Source organism: Magallana gigas, chromosome 9 (genome assembly GCF_963853765.1).
Source record: "Magallana gigas chromosome 9, xbMagGiga1.1, whole genome shotgun sequence".
Lineage (NCBI taxonomy): Eukaryota > Metazoa > Mollusca > Bivalvia > Ostreida > Ostreidae > Magallana > Magallana gigas.
The window spans coordinates 10,488,811-10,513,731 of NC_088861.1; the positions used below are offsets into that span (position 1 = coordinate 10,488,811).

A 24,921-nucleotide genomic window follows, 5' to 3' on the forward strand; every position below is an offset into this window, starting at 1 on the left:
AAAACTATACGGAAGCTTTTGTGAATCATTATCTCACCGAAAAATTAACATGAAATGCATTTTATTTCGGAAAAAGGCGTTTAAAAGCAAATAAAACCATTCATAAATGCCTTGACAGAAGACATTATAATGCCTATTTAAATAGCATTATTACGCCTTTCTAAAAATGAAATCTAAATCACTTTTTCTTACTAAATAATACATGTAGTTTGTTTCCTTTCACAATATTAATTTGCTTTATTTACTTTTTCAAGACTTAACATGAAGGCCAAAACGTCATGTAACAGCACGTCAATAAAACCGCTACATTAGGGTACCTCACCTCTCTGATAGACACCGCACAGCACGCACAACTGCACGGCACATTTTAGAACACATTAATGACCTGTGTGAAAGTTCCTCAACATGCAAATTTCAAGACCACATAATAAATGGAAAAAAAAACCTTCCTCGAAGGTTTTTTATCCAGTTGTGGGCTATCTATCAAATGTTGTTATTTAAGTGCGAATGGGGAACGCACGAGGCATTAATTTTGTTATTCCTATATTGTACAGTACAGTGTATCTGTACCTTCTTGATATTTACTTCACATTTTGCTCCAAAAAGTATTTATTAAACTTTCAAATCCATGGCTGTTTATTCAATCTACAAATCATCGAGCATTTATCGGGAAATAAAACAGTACAGCGTGATGACAAAAAAAATTACAGATTTTTCTTCACAAAAACACAAGTAGATCTTTTTTTCTATTCTTGAATTCTTTGGAAGTCAGCCTACATGTATTAAATACACAATATATATATATATATAGTATACATAATTCTTATTAGAATATCATACAGGAAAAGAAAACATTTCTTCATTAATGCAGATTCAACTCAAATGTATATACAAAATAAAACCGTTAGATTTTTGTGTTACATGTTCCCCATTTTTGTACAAAGGATTTCGTATGGAACGCCAAATTAACAAATATTTAAATATTTGTACCTATCTTCAAATAATTGTACCTATCTTCAATTAATTGTACCTATCTTCAAATCATTTGAAGATAGGTACAATTGAATTAAAGATAGGTACAATTGAATGGAAGATAGGTGTAAATAATTATACCTATCTCTAAATAATTATACCTAGGTACAAATGAATTATACCTAGGTACAAATGAGTTATACCTATCTTCAATTCAATTAAAGATAGGTTCAATTGAATTATACCTATCTCTAATTCATTTGAAGATAGGTAAAATTCATTTAAAGATAGGTACAATTGATTTGAAGATAGGTTCAATTCAGACATATCTACAAAGGATTTGAAGATAGGTGCAATTCAATTATACCTAGGTTAAATTCGTTTTGTGCATTGTTGAAAATAATGAACGCTCCCTTGAAGACATTTCAACATGGAGGGAAACGAGCAACCAACGAAGATGAAAGAAGAAATATATATGTGTATGCAATATATTTGCAAAAGGCATCATTTATTTATTAAAACATGTATACCCAAATACCCCAAAAGTGACGGAGTTTGGGTAGTGACGTAGTTAGGGTCACTATATATACCTATATAAATAAAAAACTGGCTTTATTTTTTTCCATAATTTTATCAAAGAATGTATAATTCAGTTGATAATCACTCTATTTATTAAAGCGGTAACAATTATTATGAGTTTTTGTTTGTTTTAAGGCTCAATCTTTCAAAAAGTTGACAAAATCATAATTATATATTGCCTATTTTATCATCCCGATCCCGATTTTATTTCTATGTCGCCTTTCTTCAATCTTTTTTTTTCATTTTCATTATTTATAAATATATGAAGGTGTTAAGCAGTAATGTCACCTCTGATTTTTCTTTTATAGATCTTTAGGACATCCATTTTTTATTATTATCTTGTATATCGAATGACTTTATTTATAAGTTGTGACGTAACGGAAATGACGTACTATACAGGGAGTATTCATTATTGCCAATATTTTAGTAATTGAAGATAGGTTCAATTCAATTGTACCTATCTTTAATTCAATTGTACCTATCTTCAATTCATTGCATTTGTACCTATCTTCAAATCAATTGTACCTATCTTCAAATGAATTAAAGATAGGTATAATTGAATTGTACCTATCTCTAATTCAATTTGAAGATAGGTACAATTGAATTGAAGATAGGTACAATTGAATTGAAGATAGGTACAATTGAATTGAAGATAGGTACAATTATTTGAAGATAGGTACAAATATTTGAATATATGTTAATTTGGCGTTCCATAATTTCGGCATATTTGTAAAACGCACAATTTTTGATAGCATAAAGTTGTTATGAATAAAAAGAAATCATATTATTTTATATCCTTGAGAAGGCAATTCAAGATAACTAAAGGCTCTCTGATTACCTGTCATTTTTTTCAAGTTGCCCCTGGATAACATCTTTTTTATGAAAGATTTGATCACAGTCGAATAGGACAGCTCCTCTTTTCTTCTCTCTGCAGGGTTGGCGTGATCGTAATCAGTTATCATAACCAGCTGTAATCGACTACAGGTTGCTGAGTAATTGTAAGTTATCATCAATCATCTTTCTTAATTATTACAAGTACATGTAATCGTAATTTAATCGATTACTCCAAAAAAGGCATGTAATTATGATTTATGTTTTATTACTTTTATGATTACAATAGTAAAGTAAAAATGCTCTAAATCAGAATTCCTAAGAAAACTATGGTAAATAAGGTCCATTTTTAAGTATGCTTAATCAACCATTGTGTTAATTATAGTAAAACATATTCTAGTTTGTTGTCTTGGTTCAACACATGTAAACACAGTTAACTGTATGTTAAACGTTTTTTTCTATTTAATCAATATAATTAAAAATGGTGTCGTATATGATAGATAAATTAATGTGCTTTCTTTTTAGAACAAACACAGAGATATTTATGCAACTCACAAAGATGGTTTGAAAATAATAAACATCTCAAAAGTCATCGGACTCACAAATAAAATCAAAGTACTGAAGTAGTGAAAGCCGGGCTCTTTTGATGTGTCTTTATGCATATTGTGTAGTAAAGACTGAAAATCAAAATCTCTCTCTCTCTCTCTCTCTCTCTCTCTCTCTCTCTCTCTCTCCCCTCTCCCCTCTCTCTCTCTCTCTCTCTCTCTCTCTCTCTCTCTCTCTCTCTCTCTCGTGCTTTTAATTAATGTCGGCAAAGCGTCAGAGAGCGACCGTATTTTGTAAGCGGCTATACTGGCACTGTACCAGTTATCGGCTAAAATTTAACGTTTTCTTTTCGTAATTCCTTATTTCTTGATATTTTTGGATAAAACTTGAGATACTTTAAAAAGTGAAATCCTTATTTATCAATCTGTTAGTTTATAGCATTATTTAGAACCAAAAATATCTTGTTTTGTGCTTTTTAGCACGCCCCGAATTTGCCGAGTTGTTACGATTTACTGTACCAGTTATCGGCTTCGTGATAATAACAAAGTAAAATCCGTGTTCATGTTGATTTTATACTCTGCTAAATGTAGTTTGAATTATGCCCCTTGTGGGGTCAGACTAAAGTAGTCGGGGTCATGATACATTATAAACATAACTCATAAAATTATTCGTTTATTATCATACGGTAATGCAGCAAATCGTAGACTATTGAATACATAATTGTGCAATCAGGCGTTCAATTGCGCTACGAATCTCTCAGAAATTTATGAATTCCTTTTGTTTATGCATGTAATATGTATTGATATTATATGTCAAATCAGAGAAGGGATATAATAACGTATCACAAAGAGGTAATATTCTATTTTTAACTTATTACGTCACTTCCCCCACTGCTGAAAGTGCAAAGATGTAAAATCAGCGGTAAACATTGATCGTTTAAGCTCATGTATAAAAAATATTCAAGAAAGTTTCCAAGCAAACTTACTTTTCCTTATTCGAAAAAGACGACTGAATTAAAAAATCTTGGATTGTCGCGTGTTATAAACCCGAACTCTCAGTTTAGCCGATAACTGGTCTTAGCCGATAACTGGTACAGTACCAGTAAAGAAAAATATGCCTGTCTAGTAGAAAAAAAAATTCAACAGTTGCTGCCTTGAATTTTGCAACAAGCGTTATAAATTCAATCCCTATTTCTTCAGTGCGCAGCAAAGTAGTTCATGGAAATGCATGCGCATTGTATGTGTCCAAAATGTATAGTCATGTTTTTAAAACACGTAATTAATAAGAAAACTTAAAAAGATAGACAATTCTCTTGAAATTAAAAAACAAACGAACAAAAATCATCACTTTTGACAAAACGTGGCTTTTTGTGTAACTATTTGGTATAGCGGAAGCTTTTACTAGGACGCTGTTCGATTTTTTGTTTACGTTTGAGGATGTGCTATTTATAGTAACATTGGCGATTTGCCTGCCTACAACCAGGACTCTGCTTTCAGCAGTGCCCGGCTAAAAACTTCATCTTAATATTAATGATGATAAATTATGATTTAAAAAAAAGCTTCTAAAAATGATAACTTGATATCAAGTATTGTATATGCAATAACTCCTTCTCCAATTAATTTGGAAAACCCTGCAGTGCGAGTTCTTACCGTTACGAATATGGACAATTTTATCTCACCGTGCGCGTGATCCCAGTCCTAATAGCATCTGAGAACAACAGCTGGTACCCCCAAAACCGATTTGTCCGATTGTTGGCAATACCTTGGAAATGCACACGTTATGCAACTATGGCTCTACAAACTTCATTTCTTTGCAAAAAAAGGGTATGTTGTGGAGAAAAAAAATCTACCAATTCATTCACTCCATTGATTTTATTTTGAAGACATTTTAAGAATACAACTGTAATACAAAACTTTGCAATCGCAAAGTACTTATAGAATATACATGTACTTCATACAGAGAAAGCTATAACAAATTAATTGTCAAGTATATGAAGAGTAAAATACATCAACAAACAATGCATAAAATTTGAAAATTAAACGAATTTTTTATTCTCAAGATTATTCAACCTATTTTCTGTTTACAAATGCAATAGAAACGTTCCTAGATGAAACTTATAAAGTTAGGAAAAGTGATTTGCTGACTTAATCGTTTGAACATAAACGGTTTTTCATATATATATATATATATATATATATATATATATATATATATATATATATATATATATATATATATATATATATATATATATATATATATATAAAAAATCAAAATTAAAATAATCATCGAAATACTTAAAATATTTGTATACATGTATTTTGTTGAATTTTTTAATTTTTTTGTTGTTGAAATTTTTGTATTTTATGATTTAATGATTTACTGACTATATTAAATTTAATTATTCACATTGATATACACAAAGTTAAAACTGTATTCTACAAATAAAACACAGTCTTCAATAATATCCTTTAGTGACAAATTGTATTTTTTATATAGTAAACTAGTTTTGGCAAACTTTCGATCGGTATATCATGTAAGAGTCAATTCTCTGATACTGTTTATGCGTAGCAATAGGATGATTAAATCGTGTATCTTGCACATAAAGGGCTCAAATTCGCATGTATGATAATATGTTAGCGATGGGTAGATAGCATTGACCCAGTGGTAGACCAATGTTTGGGTATGAAACGTTGGTCTCCCCCCCCCCCCCCCCCCCCTTGGCCAATATCATTTGCTAACGTAGATCTAATTTAACCGATGACTTTAGAACATTTCATATCAAAACAGAATTTGATATTTCAATATCCACAAATATAAATATATATATTCAAATAATAAAAGGCTGGATGAAAGAACAAAATGATTTCTGTTTTTAAAATTTACTACGATTTTGAGAATACAAAATAAAATAAAAAGGCAAAACATAAGTTTTGTTGTCTTCAACGTAAAAAAAGACAGGTGCAGTATTTATGTGCTTTGTTCATCAAAATCTGATTTTTCAAAATTTGTTCAAACTACGTCCAAGTGAAACAATCTTGGTTTTTTCAAACAAAAACTCTTCTGATAATTTCATTAGTACTGAAAAATAAAATAAATTGATTATAAATGAGCGAAAATGTACCAGAGTCCGATAAATTTCATATCATTTTTAGAAATTTCCACAATTACACTACCTTTCATTTACACAAACCAATACATCCAATATATGGAATAATACTCACATTATGATGTCTTCTGTACACAAAGTGAACCGTGCATTTCTCTCTTGTATTGCGAGAGCATATGCAATAGGTGAGCAGAAGGACAATCTGAAAGAGGATCATTTAATAAAGTCTGAATTGGTTTATAATTATACCCTTCAAAAAAGCTATTGACACTACTATTAATAATAATACATGCAACACTATATCATAATTTGAAAGACTTGGAAATTCGCCTAAGGGGGTCTTACAATTTGCAATGGTTTTAGAGAAAGTCTTCATTATTTTTTTAATGAAGCTTTCATTAATATTTAATAATAAACGGTAGTCTACCAACAATCATTTGCTAAAAACAACTATCTATAAAGGTGCATAAATTTATGTTGCTTATTTGAAATTTTGCTGTTTTTCATTTGTTTTTGTTTGGTTTTGTGATTTTTTGTGGGTTTTTTTTCGGAGGGGGGGGGGGGGGGGGAGGGTGGGTTTGGGGTTGGGTTTGTTTTTTTTTGGGGGGGAGGGGGGGTAGTGGGGTTGTTTGGTGTTTTTGTGGCTTTTTGTCTTTTTAAACCTCGCCGATGGTCTGTAAATTTGTCACTGACTTTGAAGGTAAAATTATAAATGTCACATTTTCATCACGAATTAAATTAGATGAAAGATTATTGTATTGATCCCATTATTTTAACACTAACATCAACATAAGTCATTAAGTTTACAAACAGTCATTATGAAAATATAACCGTACTTTGGTCAAAATTCTCTTCTTTTCTTTTCATCTTTTTAAAAATAAAACGATGATAATGAAACAGTCGATACCTGTACAAGAATGATGGAGGTTGCAGCTACCGTCATAAAGAAAGACCATCCTAGAAGATCATGATCATAATTTGCAGTTACCATCATGGCTGACACCAACCCAAGAAGACCTAAAAAGAGGATTATTTTTACAATCATCATGTTGGGTTGTGAAAGATGCCTGTTATTTTAAGTGATTATCCCTTACACCTCTCTGGATTAACAATTTCTTTCGAGTTCGCAGCAATGTTAAGGCGTCCCGATGCTAAAATACAGATTGAAAACGATATTATTTGAATCATCGCAAAACTACTTTGACGGGGGGTATATCTTAAAATCTATGTTACATTTATTGACACCGATGTTAAACATTATATTTGATGCATTTTTGTGACGTCATATGTTCTTTGTAATCACGTGACGGGCGAATCCTAATATTGCAAATGATCTATATAAATCGCATCGGCGCAGGTGATTAATGACATTAAATCATACATATATTTAGGAAAAATCCTTTGTTAAGTCATATACTTTGAAGTTCTTGCTTGGGAAAGAAACAGATATTTCGTTTATGGAAGATATTGTTGAAACATTCCACAAAATCATCAAAATAATGCACATTTTTACTAATCAAAAGCGATTTACAAAAAATTGGGATAAATGCGTAGGTTTCCCAAGCACGATTCACATTGGTACTTATATTCTCTACCAATTTTACGTAAAATATTCTAAAATTGTGTTGATCTTTTACCTGCGCCAAGCTGGTTTTACATGCATTAAAATTTCTTCATTCGTTTGTTTACACGTAACAGGGAGAGTCTCCAAACCACTAATTTATAAATAGTCTTTTAAAAAGCTTTAAAACTGCCGACTATTTGATACGGGTTTTTGATATGAATGAATTCTGTACGTCTAGCATTAACAGCAGCATCTATGTAAAGAAAATATGCGGTATTATACTGGTTTGATATAATTCACTTTAAACGGGAAACGTTTAAATACATTCCCTGAGAACTATCGACAGGAATGCAGATAGTGACGTCAAAGTTAATTATGACGTCATATCGTATGAAGTACTGACAAGTGACTTTCTACATATCGCTGTAAAATCCATCGGGAAGCCTTAACATGCCCGCGTTTTTTTTATTCTTTTAACCTTAAATCTAAGTAAATAAACTTAGGTCAATGAAAAAAGTTAACAGCATATCATATCAATTCAAATGATAATGCAAAAAAGTTACATCCTTAGATGTAAAACATAAAAAATCAAAATACATGTAGCATCTTACCTCCAGAAGCATAAAAAAATGAATACAGACTGCAGCAGCTATCAGCGCATTCATTGTCGTCCGATTTTCCACAACACGTAATGCAATAAATGCAAACCCAGAACAGTGGAAATGTCGTCAAACACACGGACGTTGCTATGTTCAGTCCAATGATTGTCTTGTCAAATACTAAAATGTTAAAATGAGTACCAATTCATCAATAAAATATATAATTGCCCTCAAAGGTGTTTTCTCAAATTAAGATTTAATTATATCAATATATATATCAATTATTTTTATACTTTTCCTCTCTCGTTTGTCGTGTAACTATGTAACATACAAACAATCGATTAAATTTCAATAATCGTGTCTTCTTTTTATATTGTTTACAGTGAAAGGAATATGTACGGATTCGGAAAAGACATATCCTTCCTGAATAAGTAAATTCTTTTTATTCTTGTGCACAAATTGCCGTTACTAGTAATACATGCACGTAGCATCGTTTTTGAAAGTTGGGGGGGGGGGGTCAAACTGAAAAAGAAAATTCCGAAAATCTTCAAAAATGCTAATCCGGGGGGAGGGGGGGGGGGGGTAAGTAAATCTATAACTTCAATTTCACTCTTAATTTCCTTATTTTCAGTCAAATTTTTCACATGGCCCCAAGAAAGTGTGGTGGGGGGGGGGGGGGGGGACCACCATGATAATTCAATTTTAAATATGTAAATTTAAGAAAATTAGTTTCTACGAGAAAACGGGGGGGGGGGGGGGGGGGGGGCAAGGGTTATGATGCTACGTGAGTGTAATACTTTTCTGCATGTGTTAATTTTTATCTTTAATAAAGAGGCAAAATGTGCCACAACATAAGTTGGATGACAACAAATGATATTACAGATGATTGTATGGAATCAAATAATGACGAAAATTATGGGGTTTTTTTTTATCTTAGAAACAGACTCTTTTTTCTTAAACGTGACGTGCATAACAAATAGCGCGGGGGTGTTAAGGAAGCATATGGGCAATATGCCGTCTTATTTTGAGTGTTGTATTCAAAATCGTGAAATTAAATAATTATTTTAAATAAGATCAAAAACTTAGTATTATCGTTTAAAATAGATGTCAGTGTAATAAAATCGGGTAGTACATCACTGCCATATTGGTGCATTATCACGTGACAACTATAAATAGCTTACGTATATTCCTTAACATAAAATGAGATAGAACAACACTACCCCGCGGTTTCCAAAATAAAATAAACATACCAAGTGAAGGTAAAACATCTCAGTTTTATCAAAACCGCTGCTAGAATCCTATGTTTTTCCTTATTAAAAAGTTATTCATCCGGTTCTCGTAAAACCTTCCCAACTTTTATAAAGTTTGCACGGAAAACGGCAAATTGCATTAAAACAACACACACCATGGGTAGCTAGCAGCACTTTTCAATTTAAGCATTGATCAAACTAACGATACGTATAAAATTTCAAGTTCAATATACACGGGGTAGTGTTGTTCTAGTCGGATTTGTATATCGTAAACAACGACAGAGGAAAGCCTGGCCGAGAAATAAAAGCAAATTTACATACCTTTAAGCGAATGATTGATAAAACTAACATCTCCCCCAGTATCCGTATGTTCAATTCTCAATAAATCACACCACAATACTTTATTAGAGTTCTTAGATTAGTTATATTTTGAATATGTTTACAATGCTTTCCGATCAAATTCAAACGACATTCAACTTTTAGTCATGACGTCATCAATGTGTAAATCTACGTAATACATACTAATTTCTGGCAAAAATTGTCTTCAGTATTTTTTATTTGTGTTTGGTCTACGTTTCGTTGCTTATATATTTGAATATGTACATAATAACTAAGATTTGTGATTTCATGGAATTACATGTAACTCAGATTCCATATGCTTCCTTAACACCCCCGCGAGTTGCGTGTTGACAAAACTTCTCTTGCATCTGTGTGTGTGTGTGTGTGGTTTTTTTGTTTTTTTGTTTTGTTTTTGTTTTTTTGGTTTTTTTTTTTTTTGGGGGGGGGGGGGGGGGGAGAAGTATCCCACCATACTGTCAACAGTGTGCTACAAAATCCAACATGCTTAACTAATAATCGATACGATTCAAATGTGTCATGAATGACTCAAATAAGAATTTAATTTTAATTTAAATGGCTGGACCTGATAAGCGCTACAAAATTGGCAAACAGTTGATATTTAATTTAAAAGAGGAAATGTGTGCATTTAATAATTCAAGTATTGTGAATCTTACCATGGCAAATCATAAAAAAGTATATTGACACAAAGTTCTACATGCAAATTGCATAAGGGTCGTGTAGTGGTTTGTCGCAAAAATGTACTTAATTAATATTAAGATCCCAAAGAAACGAATTATTAGACTTTACCAGATACTAGTATTAGCTTTTAAATATCATCTATAAAAAAGACCACTTTGTATGAAAAGAACCATGACAATTCATTTTTGGGAGGTTATTTTACTCAACTCTTCTATGCATTTACTCTGACAAAAATTGGAGGTGAAACAATGTTTGGACCTACATAGTTAGCACAAATCATCACCGCTGACAAGACTTAGTACTTGAAAATAATTGATAAATTCGATGCATTCAAATATACTTTTTCTATGAAATTTATTTATAAATACATACCTTGAAAATAGTCAGTGTTAAATGGTACGAACAATTTAAATGTTATTTTGGTTTGGTTTTTTTTTTGGTGTGTTTTTTTTTTTTGGGGGGGGGGAGGGTTAGTCGTATGTATTCCTTCGTACACCAGAATTCAATATTGCTTGCATACTCCAGAAATACATCGCGATCGATTAATTACTTATGATACATGATGCATCGTAGAGTTTGTTGGAGTTAATTCTATCTTAAAAATATTACACAGCATGATTCATATTTGGGTTTTTTTGTCTATAGTTCGGAATTCTTGTCGGAAAAGCTCGATAATTCATATTTTAAAAACAATGTGCGTTATCATTCAAATACAGTTAGGAAACTACATGGCATGCAAATTTACATATCGTTGATTTTAGACTAAATAATAATCAATAAAATCAACTCCCATCCGTATAAACTATTACCATTTTCACTCTCGGGACAATCTCTACTGTAGAACAAGCCATGATGGCAGGTTTTGATAGTTGGCGATGGAGTGGAAGAATTGGTCGAGTTCGATGCTATGGTTTCTTGTATTGTTATCCAATGGGGTGTCAGAAATCCTACGTTGAACAAAACGATCACAACAAATGCAATAAAGGCAAAAAATCCAAATCCTACCCCCGACATGACGACAACTGAAACGAAACGAAACTGAAAATAAAATTCGCAGAAAACCATACAAAAGTCTTTGAGTATCATTTATCTCACGAACACAATTGTAAAATCGTCACAATCTTTGTTCAATCTACTTTAAAGACGCACACATTGTGTAATCTCGGTTTTGGAATCCTCTCTTTTCTGCAAGTCCAGTATTTTTGAATAAAAAAATAAATTACGCAATTCAATCACTCACTGAATTTATTTTAAAGACACAACAAAAATACAAATACATGTATTCTACAAAAATATTTACGTTCAAGTACCTGTAAGTTCTTAATTATTATAGACAATGTACTTAATACAGCGAAAACCAAAACAGATAAATTGTAAAAATATCAATTTATTCAACCATTTTTGTATGAAAAATGAGATAAAACCGTTCCAAGATGAAACCTAACATCTAGGAAAATTGATTTAACGTCTAAATTGTTTCAATATTTACATTTTTAATTGAATATATACAATGTATATTAACACTCATCGAAATATATTGAAATATTTGTCATATATACGTACAGCCATATAAAATTTTGTCATCAACAGCGATACACACTAGAACTTTTTATCAGTTTTTGTTTAGTGTCAAATTGTATTTTTACAAACCAAACTAATATTTGGCAAATATTCCATCGGTTTTTCATATGCATGTAATACTCAATTCTCTTATTCTATTCATACGTAACAACAGGAGGTTCGAATCATGTCTCCTACATATAAAAGGTTCATATATCGGCGCCCAAAATGACAAACTCCCGGAATATTGGCTGGGAACGTCAAAGTTCGAGGTTTTGTGATAATTTAGACATCTATACACCAGTGAGCAACAATAGGCATGATAAAATCAACTTAATGGAGTCATAATAAAAATGTCTGGAAAATGTGGTATAATACAGGTCTGTATAAATAAAATTCTCCCCCTGGAGGATGATTTTATAGTCATATCACATGTTGAGCATCGTAGTTTTCAAAAAGATCCTAAACAGTTGTTTATTTACGAAATCATTAGACTGAACCCCTTGTGAGGCCAAAGAATCGTCTAAGGGCCAAAGTCTAAACAATTTCAAAGGATCCGTAATCTATCAAAATGCTTGCATAAAAGTAAAACCATTTATGATAACATTTCAGTTTTTGTGAATAATTAAATGTTTTCCTTTGTACCACTGGATCCCCAATGTGTCCCCACCCTACTCCTCAAGATTTTGATTTTAACGAATTTGAATCTTCACTATCTGAAGTTGCTTTCACTAAAGCTTTTCTAAGCAATGGTTTTTTGAAGAAGGTTTTAAGATTTTTCTCTATATATTCCTATGTAAGAATCCCCCTTCCCGTTGTGACTCCACCCTACCCCCTGCAGGGGTCATGATTTTCACAACTTTGTATCTACACTACCTGAGGATGCTTTCACACAAGTCTCAGCTTTCCTGGCTGATTGGTTTCTAAGAAGAAGATTTTAAAGATTTACTCTTTATATTCCTATGTGAAAATTCGACCCCCCTTGTGGCCCAATCCCACCCCCGGGGATCATGATTTTCTCAAATGGGGTGGTAGTTTATTTTCACAACTTTGGATTCCCTTTGCTTAAAGATGCTTTGTGCCAAGTTTGGTTGAAATTGGCCCTGTGATTCTGGAGAAGATGTTGAAAATGTGAAAAGTTTACAGACAGACGGACGACAGACAAAATGTGATCAGAATATCTCACTTGAGTTTTCAGCTCATGTGAGCTAAAAACGATAGTACATGTACATAATTATTATAAATTTAATTTGTAATCTGAAAAGTTTTGAAGAAAGACTAGGAAATATGCGTAAGGGGATCTTAAAATGAGCAGTGGTTCTAGAGCAAGTCTTCATTATTGGGTTTTTATTTGCATTTATTAATATTCTTTAATTTAGTCTATCAATAATCATTGACTTAACAGAGTCTCTATAGATGCATTTTAATGATTCACGACTCACAGTCGTACATTATTGTGATAATCTCATTTTTTCACCACTTACATCGAACAAATACATTCAGAGTTAACATCCTACTCAGTATATCATTATAAAAATACATATCACCATAGTTTAGGCGAGATTCTTCTTTTTTGGGAAAATAATGAAATGATGATTATGAAAAAGTAAGTAGTGTAGAGAAAACGAAAGCTGATATATCTGAAACAAAAACATCAATTTTGTGATTATAAAAAGAAACTGAAAATATTTTGTAGAAACCTTAATTTGTAACCATGGGCCGTTATTGATTGAACGCCATAACAAATCCATTATTTTGTATTGAGATTTTATTATATTGTAGTATTTGGCATATGTATAAAAGCTCAGCTTATTAGGTAAAAGGTACAGCGTACATTTCAGGCACGTAGCATCGTTATTGAAAGTGGGGGGGGGGGGGGGGGCAGACTCATAAAAAAAATCTTGACAATCAAAAGAAGGGAAAAGGGTTACTTTACAAAATCATGAAAATCCTAATCGGGGGAGGGGGAAGAGGGGGTGGGTGGGGGGGGGGGGGGGTATGTATACCTTTAACTTCAATTTCACTGTTAATTTCCTTATTTTCAGTTCCATTTTTTACATGGTCCCATAAAAGTGGGGGGATCCCATATTTGGACTATATTTTTTCTTATTTTTATGGAGATCCTTTAAAACCTATAAGATTGTTGTTTATGACTCTTACGTGATAAATGCATTAGAGTATTAACAACTTTTCTCTATATCCGAACAGATTCTGTTACACTATATATACATGTACTAGACTAGTATATGATTAACACCGGTTGTGTATTTTTTCTGCAATGCTACATGTAGCTGTCTTCATACCCGTATGACGCACAAAAGATTCAAAACAGCTTTAAGTACCAATTTTCAAAATTATTTGAACAACGATTCAAAATTTCAATTCTGAATAATTCGTTTCTCTCTTGTGAGTGGTACTATATCTGACTAATAAGAGAGAGAGAGAGAGAGAGAGAGAGAGAGAGAGAGAGAGAGAGAGAGAGAGAGAGAGAGAGAGAGAGAGAGAGAGAGAGAGAGAGAGAGAGAGAGAGACTTACCGTAAAGCTAGGTTTTAATAAATCAACTGAAGAATGTGGAAGGTTTCTATTGCTCTTCTGCCTTGTTACCTGTGACTTGCACTGACGTACAGCTCCAGTAAATTGTAGTGCACAATTTTAGGACTCGGTTGAATGCATGGCTTAACCGAATGCATGCACTTCTTTCAAATTCAAAGAGGCCCGTTTTCATGCGTCATTCGGATCAGCAACCCGCATTATTATATAGACCGGTGTATGTAGCGTTTATCAGCTGTCTGATGTTTATAGTAATAAGATCGCAGTGTCACCCCTCCCATTTTTTTATGTAAATATCCATAATTTGTCTGTATTGCATCGTAATGCATTGTCGGGAACCCACGGTCGGTCTCGCTTCTCTTAGAAGCGCGACCGACCGTGGGTTTCCGACGATGGTCGTCATGAAGCTATATAGAAAGTTTGAAATCAAATCACCAGACCATATTGAAAAAAAAGTCTGGAAACTTTCTTAATTAACCCACCTACCACGCACCAAAGTTACCATGAATACTTAACACTTAGATCAAAATTGAAACGTTGTAATTAAGCTTGTAGAAATGTTGGTAGGAAAATATATGTCATCGCTGTTGTGTAATTCTGGTAATTAGGGAAAACAAGCCAGAGATATATAAATGTTATTTATGTTTCTGAACAAGCCAACAGTCTGATTAAAAACATCCCGTTCTCCTTACTCTGGTCAGTGTCACTGACGAGTATAAGGGGAAGGGGGTGGTCAAACTGAAAAACAAAGTAACTGACTAACTATATAGATAAGCGTTCTACCTAAAAATCGGGTTCAGTTTTCAATTTAAAAAGGTCGGGATCGAGATGTATCAAATATAATTTCAAAATTAGATGGATTTTTAAAAAAAAAATTGTTAGGCTGATTGTTTTTGTTTGTGATGATTCCACAAAGACCGATTAAACGGAGTAACTTATGATTCAACAATCAGTGAGTTTCTACAGAAACAATGGCGGTACGACTCCGTGTGTCGTTGATGCTGCTGTTTGGGCTGGCCGGAGGGATAGTCACTTTCTACTTCATATATCATGTTAATTCAGCCAAATCTCAGGAAGAGGATGGAAGAGTTAGACACTCATTCAAAAGATCGCCAGGGCGAGAGGCTGTAAATTTACAGAATCTTGATAGTAAGCCCACTCCACAGAATTCCAAGTGCACCTACCATTCCTGTGTAGACGTCTTCCATTGTGGTTATAATGACAGGACTAGAATTAGTGTGTACGTGTACCCAGTCGTTGAATACATTGACGAGAATGGCAGTCAGGCATCTCCTGTTCTGTCGAGAGAGTTCAATGAGGTTTTGGAGGCAATCTCAGATAGTCCATACTACACAAACAACCCTGAAACAGCCTGTCTCTTTGCACCAAGTTTTGATGTCCTGAATCAAAATAATGTGAGAACAAAAGCTCTTGGCAAGCTCTATTCCTTGCTTCAATGGTAAGTAAAAAAGTTGAAAGTTGTATAGTTTAAAACAAAAATTAAAACTGAATGTTTTGAACATTGTTGAAATTCAATGAAATTACAAAAGAAATGAGATAATGTATGTATTTGCAGGTGGAATGATGGAGCAAATCACCTGATATTCAACATGTTGCCTGGTGAACTTCCGGACTATAAAACAACACTGGAGGTAGACACCGGCAAGGCGATGATCGCTGGAGGGGGGTTCTCTACCTGGACCTACAGGAGAGGCTTTGATGTGTCCATCCCGGTCTATAATCCATTTTTAGAGAATGCATACTTACAGCCCAAATCTAATTTGTAAGTAAACATTAAGCGTTTCATAGGCAGATGTTAGAAAAAGTGCATTATGTACATCATGTACATACATGTGTTTTGTTGATTAAAAATAAATTAGGAAATTTTAGAGCATGGTGTATTTTATAATACATGTAAGTGAGAAAATAAAGTGTAAATTTATATACCATCAATGCTTGATATTTTCTATTTCAGGTTTGAACTCAGAACTTTTTATCTTATGAAGATAATAACTACATTTCCTTTTGTAGAGAGTCTAGAAAATGGCTACTGGTATCGGCTCAGGTAGGTCTTCATAGCGAGTACAAAGAGGTAATGTTTGAGGTAGCAGCCTCTGAGAAGCGGTTCCTCATCATGGATAAATGTACTGAAGGCAAAAACTGGGATTTTAAGAAGCGGTGCCAAGGAACAGTGGAGTACACTTATCCTGATATACTCCAGGTACTGGAGAGAGAGAGAGAGAGAGAGAGAGAGAGAGAGAGAGATGACCTTTATGTATTCCCTTGTATACATGTAAATACACCAATTTGCTGAGTAGATATTCTTCTGCAGGGTTTGACATTAAGTTTTTTAATAACTAGACCAGTCGGGCTACCTCAGCAATTTTTCACTAGCCCTGACTCTTTTACTACTAGCTCTGACCAATTTTGACAAAAATAAAGTAAAAGTTAAAAATGACAAACATAAAATATTAAATACCTATTTCTGTATTGGTTTATCTTTACCAATAATGAATCATTCAAACACTATTTAAGATTTAATTTTATTCAAACTGTACTAATAATGATACAAGTATTCAATGGTTGACCAGGGACCAGCAAAACTTTAGGGAGACTTTACTTCTCCTTAACAGAGAAACATGGAAGTCCAACCCAACCATTATGTTGAGAATTTAGATTTTGTAAAAAGATATTATAACAAAGGGTTTATGATTATTTTAGCAGTGTTATTAGTTAATTGCAAGTTACCAACAAATTCACTGTTATATCAACACCGGCCGTAAAGTAATAAACATCGTTTTGTACAGCTTGTGGTTGCATCACCCGTATTTATAACCCCTAAAGATAAGACAGACTAGATTAATTAATCACATGAGACATAAACTGAGTTTGTGAAGACGTCTTTAGAATTAAAAAATTATCATTTGATTGCCCTTTGGGTTAATTTACACGATTATATGAACTCCGTGTACAGGGCGACTTGGGCTTTTCGTTCATAGGAAATTCCGGCGAAGTTACCGATCAAAAAGAGAGTATTCCCCCCACTTCATCCTATAGGTTAGTCCTTGGGTTGTACTTAAATTACAGTTTGTAGAATTTAAGCCTGTTAGGAAAAAGTGCTTTTACTTCTATTGATATGAATATTAGAGAAAAAGTATGTGCACACTTTTTTTTCACACGACCAGTCGGGCTAGTACACAGACATTTAACCCGACCGGACCTATCGTTTACTAGACAATGTCGGTCGGACGTGCCTTAGTGTCAAACCCTGTTCTGTTCTTCACCACATGTTCACATGTTTCATGATCATTTGCATGATATTTTGAATCCATCTATTCATTAACTTAAAATAAATATTGAACATGACTGTCCGGAACATGTTAAAAATAGATTTAAAGTTCAGCAATTAGTAAAGTTTTTTGTTACACATACACATTTTTATTTGATAAAATTAGATGTTGCATATTGCATGAAAAAGCAATTATCATCTGTTGTACTTAATTATGTTTAATAAATTATGTGATGATGAATCCATATATTGTTTTCATAGGACAGCAAGTTTTGTATGGTACTGCGGAGTGCACGCCTCGGACATACTGCCCTCAGCGACGCTCTCAGGACCGGCTGTATCCCCGTCATTGTAGCTGATGGTTATGTCCTACCATTCTCTGAAGTACTGGACTGGAAAAGGTTAACTATCCTTATGTTTTCTGTGTTGTCAACTAGCTGTCATTAAGCTCAAAATAGTAGACATGATAAGAAAACTTCTTGTTTTATTTATATGTGATACACAAAAATGAAAAAAATTTGTTGAACAGTTGGTAGATGTACTACATGTTTTTAATTGATATCATCATTAGAGATACATGCACTGACTGACTCATGGAAAAATTGATTGCTTTAAAAGCTTCAGGAATCTTTGCCATGTTCAATGACTATGTTCTTAAAGATGTTTAATAAGATTAGGAACATTAATTCTTCAAATGTTTTAAACCAGTCGGTGTACCAATATAATGATAAGACTTTACTGCAACAGTTAGCTATAGAATTACATTTTAAAAAACCCATCAAATACAGTAAGCAGCAATGGTACCACTGAATTACCATACGTACGTATTTACAACATACAGTAATGACCTGCATTACTTTGGCAGAGCGGCAGTGGTTATCAGAGAGGAGAACTTGAAAGACGTAGTGGAAGTCCTGAAGTCCTACAGTATGGAGAGGATCTACCAGATGAGGAGACAGGCACGCTTCTTCTGGGAAAACTACTTCCACTCGATCAAGGCCATCACTGAGACGACGCTCCAGATCATCAACGACCGGGTGTTCCCTTACGTGGCAAAGAAATACGAAGAGTGGAACGAGATTCCAAACCCAGTGAGTATTTCTTTACATAGCTTGATAGACAATTGCTATATTGTTATAGCAAGCACTTCGTAACATTATCATAGTAGATACTTCTTGGTATTATCAATAGGTACATGTACCTCTTGATATGTTCATGCGACTTCATTGATATCTTTATTGTAGGTACTCCTGGACGTTTGGTAGATGGGGATACTTCTTGATAGTCAATTCTTGACACTGTCTTTTCAAATAGTTAAATTTTTTATGTTATAGAAACAAGATTCTTGTCAAATCTCTAATTTATTTTTAACATGTAGCATTTTATATACTAAATATTCTTATTTTCATTCTTTTTTTGTCATTGAGAATTAGCGTACAATGTATTTATTTTTGCAGAGAGCTAATCAGCATTTTTGTTTTACAGAAAGCTGTGTGGAATCCCATGTTCCTCCCTCTGATCCCGCCCAGTTCCCAGGGATTCACTGCCGTGGTCCTGACCTTCAACCGTCCGGAGTCCCTATTCCAGGTCATCTCCAAGCTCTCCCTGGTCCAGAGTCTCTCCAAAATTGTGGTCATCTGGAATAACCAGGCCAAACCTCCACCACCTAGTAAGTACCAGTCCGTTAGATGGCGATAGGGGTGTTCATCACTTTCATACAAATTCTCATTCACAGCAAATTATATATCAAAAATACAGAATTTGTTTTAGGAATCAGAATGAAAATATTTATATCAAATTTCAAGATACATATACATGTACCGTATTTTCCCGACGACTCGTCGATGCGGACGACTCGTCGAATTGCCAATTTTTAGCCAAAATTTTAACAAAATCCTATGATACGTCGATCTCAGACCATACGTCGATCTTATCACTTCAAAATGGCCTATAAAACTGCAGTAACATTATCAGTGTATGATGCCACGATGTCACCGATATTGCTACCAATTATTATTAATGATTAACATTTAAACAATTACGCTTTATACTTATGCATCAAATTTTCAAATACCGGCAACTTCTACAAAGTCGCTTGCATTTTAAACAATTCCCGATATCGCGTGTTATGCAAAACTAAACTTACTTTGTCAGAAATATTTTATTCCCAAGCATTAAAATAAGTATCCACTCTGACTATCGCCAGTGTATTCGCCATTACGTAACCAGCCACCTGTTGACTCAGCGCGTGGTCAATGTTTGTTTAACAATTTCCGGTGTCATAGGCATGCACCTGTCTCGTGTCGGACTTCAAAGGGGGATCTCAAGTGCAGAAAGCTTAGCAATTACTATGATTTGATGAAACTTGTTTACTTTGTATCCAGTAATGCAGTTACACGCTATTGTTTTACAAAGACACTGTTAGAAATAGATCGATCATTTGTACGACTTGATAATGACGATATACGACATACATACGTTTCCTAAAAAAATTAACTAACAATAATCAAAGTATTGGACAATAATTAATCAATGAACTATAATCACTCTTATAACGGTACTCTTTATATACACAGGGAGTGAAATTGCCGTAAAGATCTCAGCCTTAGGGCAAGATTATTAACACAACCGGTGTCAGCCAATTGTATAAACAGTAGTATTGATAATTGCCGATTACGTATTTTAAGATTGAATTTGACCATTAAATATTTCTGATTTATACTTTCCACTAACAACTCTTTACAAATAAAATAATTAAATTTAAAAAAACATCCCCCGGACCTACTGCAATATTTTCTTCCATTCAAACTTGGTTTCAATTTTACTGCGCAATGTTATCTTCCTACTAGTGATACATAGAACCATGTGACGATGTGTTTATAAAAACGGAACGGTAAAACTTTTAATTGATTAAAGACAATGTAACATTTTTTAATAACTGTTGTTATTATTATTTATTTAAGTGTTGACAGATGAGTGAAAATGATAATTATTAAAGATGAACAGTGAATTCAACAACGTAATTTTCAATCACACAGCCAACGCAAGATGATAAAAACCAAGATTTTTAATGCTATTTTTAAAAAATTTCTGACTACGAGCCTACGACAAGTCGAACAAGACGATAAGTCGGGTGCTCTGCTTCAGAGGAAAAAAATACCGACTTATCGTCGGAAAAATACGGTAAATGATGTACGTGTAGAAAGACAGAGGCAATATACAACTAGATGCTTTTATTTGATTACAGTAGTTGTTTTATGTTTATTACTTTACATGTATTTCCATTTCAGTGACAGCTTGGCCTCTGATTCCCAAACCTTTGAAGATCATCCAGACACAGAAAAACAAACTTAGCAACAGGTCTGTTACCACTGTAAAACAGTACAGTTTTTTTTTTAGAACTTCATGCATACATCACTAATATTTGTATTGCTCAGCCATACAAAAGAAGCTGGGAACCGGGTTGTGTTAAAAGCTGTAACATACCATGCCTTTTTGTGCAGGTTCTTTCCATACCATGAAATCCAGACGGAGTGTATACTTGCCATTGATGACGACATCACAATGTTAACGTCAGACGAACTAGAATTTGGATACCAGGTATTCTTAGTTCCTTTGAATTTGTTTGTCTTGTTGTGGCAATTGATTGTGGTTTTTGTAGCAATTTTATTTACAGTTTATTTTTTGATTGCTTAAGCAAAAACTGTTGATTGGGTTCTTGTATAGCCGGTTTTTAGACACTTAGACATAGTGTCAAACTGTAGCATATATTTCAATTTTATTGACATATTAACTCTATTTCTATTTTTTTCAACACTGTAAATAAAAAAAATAGAGTTAAGTCCCATTTTATACATGCTAATAAAAGGAGGTTTTTGCTACTTTAGGAATTAACTTTCTATATAAACTAAAAGCTAATTGATCACTCCGTAAATTATGAATGACGTACATGTAGAATTGTTTCATCGCAGGTGTGGCGGGAGTTTCCGGACAGATTGGTTGGGTTTCCATCTAGAGTTCACCTGTATGGAAATGAGTCCAACAAGTTCAAGTACGAGTCGGAGTGGAAGAATAATATTTCCATGGTACTGACAGGAGCTGCCTTCCATCACAAGGTTTGATCCCTCTCTCATTTCTTACAGCACACTCTATCTATAGAGTTGTGAATGAACATGGTTGTAATAAAGAAAAAAACAATACATGTACATTGTACATGTAGAATATTTGTACTGTAAGAGGTGCTAACACAATGCTACTGATAAATGTCCATCACCTATATGCATATGAAAGATCCTTTACGTTTATCATAATAAGTACTTAGACAATTAAAAAAAGTCTATAAAAACCTATTAAATTCATCAATATATATACATGTATACATCTACCGAGTAAGATTCCCTCTATTTCTTAGAAAATTTATAGTTAATTCATAGCTCTATAGAAACAGCCAGACTGAAATCTACACGCCATGTTTATCAATTGGTCGAAACTTTAATACAGTGACCTAAGTAAAATCACAGACTGATCAAAAAAATCATGATATTAATGTCAGACTCAACTTCCAATGGGATATGATTTGGCTGTTTCTTTTAGTTAACGTACTGATGTGCATTTACAGTAATTTAGTGAATTCTACATTCTTTTTACAATTATAAACAATAAAATGTTTTCTTGATGTTCATGGGGGTTATGAGGGTGGCGATCATTGCAGAAAAAATAGACAACCCGCTAACCTGAGTTATGTATTTTTTCTGCAATATGCTACCTTCATATCCGGCGTGAATCACCAAAGAAAGCAGTTTATTGTTTAATATGTTACCTAAACACCTACAATATGCTTATTCATTAATACCAAGTACTTATATTCTTTGATTTATACAGTATTACAACAACATACACATACAACATGCCAACAAATTGTATGTGACTGTACTTGGATAATGTGTATCTGATTCATTAAAAGTTAAACAGTGACTAATTCAAGTCCATGGATTAATATTTCATTTATCATAACATAAATACAAGTACATGCAACTCAAAATGGTTTAATATTACATTAATGATAAAGATAAATGTGCTTGGTCACCATGCCAATTTATTAACACAAAATAATAATGTTATATTTATGATTACAGTTACCTCTAATCCTACATGATGTATACTTGAAAAAGATTTCTGATTAGTTACCTGTACACCTACATATACTATATATTACATTTTTGATTACAGTATTACAGTTATCAGAACACCTACATGTATGATATATTGCATTTCTGATTACAGTATTACAGTTATCTGTACACCTACAACATGCCTGGTCACATCAGACAGTGGGTCGATGACAACATGAACTGCGAGGACATTGCCATGAACTTCCTCATCTCCAACGTGACCGGTAAGGGTCCCATCAAGGTGACCCCGCGCAAGAAGTTCAAGTGTCCAGAGTGCACCAACAGCGAGATGCTGTCCTCAGACACCCTCCACATGGTCGAGAGGTCGGAGTGCGTCAATAACTTTGTCCGGGCCTATCGGTCCATGCCTCTCAAGGGCGTGGAATTCCGGGCGGACCCAGTGCTTTATAAGGACGACGTGCCCAATGTTGTAAAGATGTACACGGAGGTCGGGAGTCTGTGATATTTTTTCTCTCGTTAACCTTATTGTTGCTTATCTGCTTAGTTATTTTATTTTCATATTGCAAGTATTGTTTTCAGGTGTTTCACTTTTTGTTTTAAATAAAAATCCAGATATTAGGAAAGCTAGAAATGCCTTTTTAAAAATTTGAACATGTACTGCATGTTATGTCATTTAATGAACATTTAAAATTGTTTTTAGCTTTCCGTTACATGAACTACAATTACTTGTATTTAAGATAATTTTGTGTGTAATAATTGAAAGCTACTTCAGTATTTGTGTTTTTAAAACAATTTCATTTTTCCAACATTTGTATACCGGGTATTCCTGTATGGTTTAACTTTTTTGATAGTTTTTTTTTTTTTTTAAATTACCGTAGATTATTCAATGAGGGATAGAAAAGAAATGATTAAAGCACTTGCAGTTATACTGCATCAGTCCATTTTATTTTGAAATGTATTTCAATGATTTAAACACAAATTTCATCTTCTTGGATATTTCTGTAGATACCTTTATGAAATATGTGTACACATGTATTAGAAAAATTAGAATACAGTATGGTGCTAAGTTTATCGAGATTTACAATCATGCAATTGATTTTACATGACTGTTTTGTTGAATTTGTTAAAATTTTTGTAAAATAAATGTACATACAATGAAGCATGCTTTTATATAGTTTATGTAGAACCTCTATTTAAATGGTATAGGTTGTTCTTTTATTTCGACTACATGTACACTGTACATGTACGTTTTTATTAATGCATAATATAATTACATGTAATAGTGTATTTATGTCCTAAGACAGTGCTTTAATTAAGATAACCTTAGTTCACTTTTGAATTACCAGTACTACAAACCAACTTTGCAAAAATGCGGGGCAACTTTAATTTTCAATTGTCCAGTGATTTACTGGTTTAATTGAAGCAAATTATTTTCATGACAGGGCCTTGAGTAAGTAAACTTTAACATTGACAATAACTAATTTAAGATTGCTACCTGGCTAGAAATATTGGTGATTTATCGAGGCTTTGACCAGATTGCTAAGGAACAAGATGAGATTTTATTCATTTTATTGCTATTCAAATCATCCTTTCCTTTCCCTTCCATACTTAATTTGTGTTCAAGAAAAATATATGTTTTGTGTGTAAAAAGTACATGTATCAATACCGATTATGGAATTCATTGAACTTGTAGATGGGATATGAATACCATTAACATGTATTAACTGATCATCTGCATTGTTGTGTTGATCCATTTATTAAATGAAAACTCTCTCAATACCTGTAGTATTTTTATTCAAATATATCTTTTCCAAGGATTTTCTGAAACTGATTCAGAACCTAAATCAGAGACTTATTAAAATGGTACAATGTTAAATTAAAGTTTCATCCACACTGCTCCA

At 33.2% G+C, this 24,921-nt stretch overlaps 2 protein-coding genes across 2 annotated transcripts; one reads left to right on the plus strand and one right to left on the minus strand.

Moving 5' to 3' along the window:
• Nucleotides 1-5,818: 5,818 nt before the first annotated feature.
• On the minus strand, nt 5,819-14,812 carry LOC105324711 (uncharacterized). Its single transcript, XM_034479435.2, has 6 exons — nt 14,585-14,812; nt 11,298-11,510; nt 8,213-8,380; nt 6,945-7,054; nt 6,153-6,239; nt 5,819-6,009 (listed from the first exon to the last, which is right to left on the minus strand). Exons 2-6 carry the CDS (start codon nt 11,500-11,502, stop codon nt 6,004-6,006), a joined length of 576 nt encoding a protein of 191 aa, XP_034335326.2. The 5' UTR covers nt 11,503-11,510; nt 14,585-14,812; the 3' UTR covers nt 5,819-6,003.
• A 701-nt stretch (nt 14,813-15,513) lies between these two features.
• LOC105324710 (exostosin-2) lies at nt 15,514-24,799 on the plus strand. Its single transcript, XM_011423863.4, has 10 exons — nt 15,514-16,058; nt 16,176-16,382; nt 16,631-16,820; nt 18,150-18,289; nt 18,754-18,979; nt 19,374-19,557; nt 21,179-21,248; nt 21,392-21,488; nt 21,860-22,003; nt 23,172-24,799. Exons 1-10 carry the CDS (start codon nt 15,571-15,573, stop codon nt 23,520-23,522), a joined length of 2,097 nt encoding a protein of 698 aa, XP_011422165.3. The 5' UTR covers nt 15,514-15,570; the 3' UTR covers nt 23,523-24,799.
• The last annotated feature ends 122 nt before the right edge of the window (nt 24,800-24,921 follow it).

Excerpts from the sequence above, each read along its gene's own strand:
- LOC105324711 (XM_034479435.2), bottom strand. The coding sequence starts at position 11,502 with ATGTCGGGGGTAGGATTTGGATTTTTTGCCTTTATTGCATTTGTTGTG. Across the intron at positions 7,055-8,212 it reads ATTTTTTTATGCTTCTGGAG|GTCTTCTTGGGTTGGTGTCA; the intron begins GTAAGATGCTAC and ends TCCTCTTTTTAG. Across the intron at positions 6,240-6,944 it reads CCTCCATCATTCTTGTACAG|ATTGTCCTTCTGCTCACCTA; the intron begins GTATCGACTGTT and ends ATCCTCTTTCAG.
- LOC105324710 (XM_011423863.4), top strand. The coding sequence starts at position 15,571 with ATGGCGGTACGACTCCGTGTGTCGTTGATGCTGCTGTTTGGGCTGGCC. Across the intron at positions 21,489-21,859 it reads AACTAGAATTTGGATACCAG|GTGTGGCGGGAGTTTCCGGA; the intron begins GTATTCTTAGTT and ends GTTTCATCGCAG. Across the intron at positions 22,004-23,171 it reads GAGCTGCCTTCCATCACAAG|TATTACAGTTATCTGTACAC; the intron begins GTTTGATCCCTC and ends TTCTGATTACAG.